This window comes from Rutidosis leptorrhynchoides, chromosome 1, assembly GCF_046630445.1.
Source record: "Rutidosis leptorrhynchoides isolate AG116_Rl617_1_P2 chromosome 1, CSIRO_AGI_Rlap_v1, whole genome shotgun sequence".
NCBI classification, from domain to species: domain Eukaryota; kingdom Viridiplantae; phylum Streptophyta; class Magnoliopsida; order Asterales; family Asteraceae; genus Rutidosis; species Rutidosis leptorrhynchoides.
In genome coordinates, this window is record NC_092333.1 from 483,045,207 (window position 1) to 483,051,093 (window position 5,887).

General features: G+C 36.7%; 1 protein-coding gene across 1 annotated transcript; it reads right to left on the reverse strand.

Annotated features, from left to right (window-relative positions):
- Window positions 1-2,777: 2,777 nt before the first annotated feature.
- LOC139875068 (uncharacterized) lies at window positions 2,778-4,298 on the reverse strand. The gene is made up of 3 exons (XM_071862445.1): window positions 4,064-4,298; window positions 3,880-3,975; window positions 2,778-3,349 (listed from the first exon to the last, which is right to left on the reverse strand). Exons 1-3 carry the CDS (start codon window positions 4,166-4,168, stop codon window positions 2,963-2,965), a joined length of 588 nt encoding a protein of 195 aa, XP_071718546.1. The 5' UTR covers window positions 4,169-4,298; the 3' UTR covers window positions 2,778-2,962.
- Between the last annotated feature and the right edge of the window lie 1,589 nt (window positions 4,299-5,887).

The following is a 5,887-nucleotide window of genomic DNA, read 5'->3' on the forward strand; positions in this document are numbered from 1 at the left end:
TTTTGGGTCAACGACCACGCAAATGATATACGTAACAGGCAACACGCACCACGTAACAGGCAACACGCATAGTGTGTGGTGCGTGATAATTTCGTGTTGTGCACTGCTTAATGCACTTTTTTGTTTGTTTTCAGGATAAACGATATATACCAGCTGAGCTTACAATGAATAATAGTTCCATGAAAGATAGAAACACATCGAGACAGTTAACACCGAGTCAGCGTACCATTTTCGTTCGGACAATTTTTGGCCCATGGTTACATGTTCGGCGTACAGGCAATGACCTGGCCTATGTACACCTTATGCTTCAAAAGAACAATAGTTGAAAACCGTGTAGGTTTGACATCCAAGATGAACTGGATTATTTTTGGTTTACGTTGTCTCGTACGTTATCCGTGAGGTTCGGGCAACGAGAGTTTTGTATGATGACAGGTTTTAAATCTGGTCCGGATGTTGAAATAGATTATTACGTTCCCGGGGATATTAGGAATTCGACACCTCCTATTAGACATCACTTTTTACCTTATGATCTTACCGACATATTGACCTTAGGAGGTATCCATGCCAGTTTTTCGATACGACGTGAGAGACCAGTGATGAGGAACATGTCAGGCTAAATATTATTCTGATTGTAAAGATGGGGCTTATCTGTAAGCAGTCACATTACACAATGCAGGACACTTATCTACATTTCCTCAAATTTATATGGTTTAGTAGAATATCCTTGGGTTCTCATATTACGTACAAAGAGTTACACGATTCTTTTAAGCGTCACGAGACTAATAGACATAGTCATAGCAATCGTGCTCTCGCACCAGGTTTAAAGTATACAATGGCTTCGCTTGGGCATATAAGGTAAAAATTACTTTTTTATATTAATATCTAGTTAATTTAAACTTAACAAATGTGTACTCCCTCCGTCCCTAATTTATTGTCCAGTATTTCATTTTGGGATGTCCTAAATTAATTGTCCACATCCATAAATGGAAAAGAACAAGAAGCTTAAGTTCTATTATGCCCTTAATATATGTGGATAAGACTAAATGAGAAAGAAAACGTAAGGGTAAAATTGAAAAGTAAACAGAAAGTACAATACTTTTATGACATTTTCTTAATCTGTGTGTTTTTTGTCTGGGGACAATTAATATGGGACGGAAGGAGTATTATTTAAACTTATTATTAACCTTTAAGATTGCATATTTGGATTTGGGAGATTTTCTCGAGGCAATTACGCTCTCATGGCAGAAAGGTAGAGGAAGATATTTCGAGGGCATTTTATTGGCAACATCACAAGAAGGCTACATTTGAGCAATGTGTGGCACTCCTCGACTCGGTTAGTAATTTATTTCTTATTTTTTCGTTAGTTAGTCTCTTTTTTCTTTCTTTTAATTTATTTTTGACTTGATGAATTAGGCTCGTGTTGATACGGATGACAAACCCCCTAGGACGCTGAAGCCTACGACAGTAGAGTCAACATCTGATTGGTGGGTGGCTTCTTCCCAATTTTTCCCCGATGAGTTGGCTGATGCTAGTCAGTCACATTCAACATGACCCCAATCACCAATCACCACACGATCACCATCATCACACTGATCATCACCATCACCACCACCGGTCACCATCACCGCACTGATCAACACCATCACCACCACCACCACCACCACACTAATCACCATCACCACACCGATCATAACCATCACCAGCACCACACCGATCACCACATACATCTGACACACATTGTGACTATGGAGACACGTTGAAGCGGGTTGACGTATTGCCATCCTACTCGTCGAGAGGGAACATCATTAGGTAATTTTTTTTTTATTTTACTATATATTCAAAATTTTAATATATTCATTAAGTTTTAAAAATATAAAGTGGGTATTATTCATGAGGATGAGGGTTACGCTTCTCATAAGTATGTAGCCACTACGGGTCATGGTTTAGCTACGTTACCCTTACCCGATTTTCATCGACGAATAAGTGGTCCGATCAAGAGAAGTATTCATGTCAGCTCACTGTTTGTTACATCGGGCAATATGCTCCCAAACGACAACAGAAGCTTGTTGAAAAACAGATGATAAGTGAAGAAATGCAAAGCATGTAGAAGAAGAAGAACAACAAATCATAATTAGAGAACAAGCTAATGAATTGGAAATGACTCTAGAGTATTACATAAAGCATATCACTGCAAGAGAAATGGATGAAAAGATAGTTGTTCAACTAAATAGAAAGGAAGGTATCAACACTACTGGAAAAACCCCAATTGGGGACAACAAAATTTTGTTTTTAGGGACGACATGTCGTCCTCAATAATCTTGCGGGACGACATGTCGTCCCCATAAAGTCGTCCCCAGTGTTCTGTCGCGAAAAGTTTTTCGGGACGACTGATTTTTTTTTAGGGACGACGGTGGGACCCACTTTGACTTTTCAATTGTTAATCTTGTCCATTTTTTGGGGACGACTTTTAGGGACGCCATGTCGTCCCTAAAGAAATAATATTAAAAAAATCATTTTTCCAACGAATTAATAATTATAATATTTTTAATCTAATTGGGACGACTCTTTAGGGACGACATGTCGTCTCTAAAAAAATAATATTAAAATATCCTATTTTCATTCTAAATAATAATAATAATATTAAAATGTAATTGGGGACGACAAAAGGGTACAACATGTCGTCCCCAATAAGCTGTTATCGTTTTTGGGCCGATTAAAAACTGCTTTTCCAGCCGTAAAAACGGCACATTTAAACCAAATCAAAACCTGTTGCACAAAACACAATATATTTCACAAACACAAGCTCAACATTAATTAAAACATGTCCGAAACATTATCCAACCGTTACAAACTTAATCCGAATACTAAAAGATTACAATCCGACACAAAGTTTACAACCTTAAAACATTATCCAAAGTTTACAAACTTAAACCAAATCCGAATAGCAAACAAACTTACAAACTTACCTTGCTTCATCTTCATTTTCTTCATCACTTTCGCTTTGAGACGCACCACTTTCTTCCATGTCTTCATCGTCATCACCTTCGTCTTCACCTTCGGTTTCTTGAGTTTGATTGGGGGTTGGGAAAAAAGATTGCCATTGGGGCGGGATTGCCATATTGTTAAAGGCAAAAGTATCGTATACCGCTTCCTTTAGCAATGGGTTTTCGGAACCCGGTGGTGGTGGTCGTCTTGTTTGACAAGTTGATGATGAAGATGATGTACTAGCCGATCCGGGTAACGTTTTACCCACTCCGCGACGGTACCCGCGACGTTTGCCTAAAACTTCCAACATAATGACTTCATCACTCCTTTCCGGATATTTTTCTTTTAATTTCAACATTTTTTCCTACATAGTTAACAAATATTATTATTAGTATTATCATATAACAATACGACAACCCATATTCACCATTTGACCCATATACACATATACATATACTTATATTGACCCATATTGACTAAATGACTCAATTGGGGACGATTTTAATCCACATTGACCCCAATTGACCATTTGACCCATATTGACCATTTGACCCGTATATACATATACATATACTTATATTGACCCATATTGACTAATTGACTCAATTTAACCCAATTTTAACCCATATTGACCATTTGGCCCACATATACATATACATATACTTATATTGACCAATTGACTTCATTTAAATCAATTTTAACCCATATTGACCAATTGACTAAATTTAACCCAATTTTAACCCAATTGACTTTTGTTGACTTCGTTTGACTTATATATATATATATATATATATATATATATATATATATATATATATATATATATATATATATATATATATATATATATATATATATATATATATATATATATATATATATGTAAGTACTTACGTGGTTCACCCTAGCTTTATCCCCACTCCATCCACCTTTCTTAAAAGTGTGGTTGTTCTTGAAGTTTTCGATAAGACTCGGAGGATCCAGAGAGGCCTGCAAACACATATTAATATTTGACCATTTAAAATTTACAGACACGTATTAATATTTTCCATAAACTAAAGTTAAAAATAGGATTTACCACACGGTCGGCAATTGACCTGCTACCCTGCGTACTGGCGTATTCCATCTTCGCCCTATTTTTCTTGTTCTGCGCAGAACGAGCCCGGAATTTACTTGAAAGCATTAGGTCCACAAATGGGTCCCATAGACGTTGTTGAACATTCGGTGGGGGTCGGTTTCGAAGGTTATTGGGAAGTGCGTACCCGTCATTATCCGTGAAATATTTTTTTTGTTTACTTTTAGCATTTCTCCATCGGTCCGCGCACAAATTTATAACCCAAATTTAACTCACCATTATGGTCACGAGTTAAAAGTCAGCAATCCACACTATTTACATACTTATACCATTTACAATCCAATTATAACTAGAAAAATGGGTCATAGTCTAAAAACGACGAAACCAATCACTACTAAATTAACACGAACGATTCGGGGTCCAAACGGGTAACCCGAACCATCTCGCGTACCAAAAATCGACAAACACCGCCACCATCCGTCAACCGCCACCACTGGCCACCAGCTGCCGCGGGCAGCCGTGGTGGCAGTGGTGGCAGCCCACCGAACAGCAGCAGTAGCAGCTAAAAGCTGCTGACACTTATCCGATAAAACATCACTTGATACCCTCCTCTAATCATATGATCATTAGTAGAAACACTTACAACGCAATTTCGACCCATCTTAATCGCCCCAACACGGATTTTCAAGCAAAACGGTATCCACTAACACAATCAATAAGTGACTATCCAACAGTTAGATCCGTCAAATGACCTCAATACACGTGTCTGACACAGATAAAGTCACCTTAGAAACGTCATTGTTTAGTGAAAACCCCATTAAAACTTGCAAATTAATCTTATTTAACCAATAATAACCTAAGGTCTAGAAGCAACACAACTATTATTAGTATGGAAAAAGGCAACTCTAGGTCAACATTCACCGAAATCTCATTAACCGTCAATCATCATCCGATTTATCACTTGCAACATCTCTTCCGACTCTCGAAAGTACTTGTATGATTTACTACCATGTATTTCGAGTCACTGGTAGTTATAATTCACTAATAGAAAATAGATCCCTAACGCACTTACCAGATTAATGATTCTACCTTAACCGTAATCTGATCACGATTCTAAACTCTACCTGCAACTCTTTCTGTCCTCACTTTACAACTTCAAAATTGTCACTCTAAACTCAATTATATAGCCATTAAAACACAATTCATATACATATATACTAACACAGTTGGGGGTGGCAAAGCACCCCTCTGCCACCCTACTAACTCCGCCCCTGACTCCAAATCAGTTTGCTACTTTACATGATTATAATACATCAAAATCAAAAATACTTCACATATCACAGTTAAAAGAATTTGGACCAAAACTGATGTATCTCTAAAACTTTGTAATTTAACATTACTAATCAATTTCATATCGTTCTGTTAAAAAAAAAATCAATTTCATATCGTTAACTCTATTTATTGTGAAAAAATAAACAAAAAATTACTAGAGATTTACATTTAGATTTAGAGAAAGAAGTGAGATACTGAGATGTGAGTTACCTTGATACAGTAGTGTAACGCCAGAAGCAGAGAAATCAGAGATGGAAATGAAGATGAAAAAAGTTATGGTTTTCTATTTTCTAACTTTTGGACAACTGGAACCATGAAAAACTCCTTTTACCTTTTCCTAACTCTCTTAGACTTGGGGGGAGTCATAAATTTGGTGGAGGGAAATTTAATTTTTCGTGAAAATTATTAAGTGGCAGTGTTATTTTTTATTGGTAAAGAAGTGGCAATGTCCAAATAATATATTAAAAGTGACTGATTGCAATATAAGAACTAATT

Coding starts and splice junctions, on each gene's coding strand:
- LOC139875068 (XM_071862445.1), bottom strand. CDS start 4,168: ATGCTTTCAAGTAAATTCCGGGCTCGTTCTGCGCAGAACAAGAAAAAT. Junction 3,976..4,063: donor GGTCAATTGCCGACCGTGTG/GTAAATCCTATT, acceptor ATGTGTTTGCAG/GCCTCTCTGGATCCTCCGAG. Junction 3,350..3,879: donor ATAAAGCTAGGGTGAACCAC/GTAAGTACTTAC, acceptor TTAACTATGTAG/GAAAAAATGTTGAAATTAAA.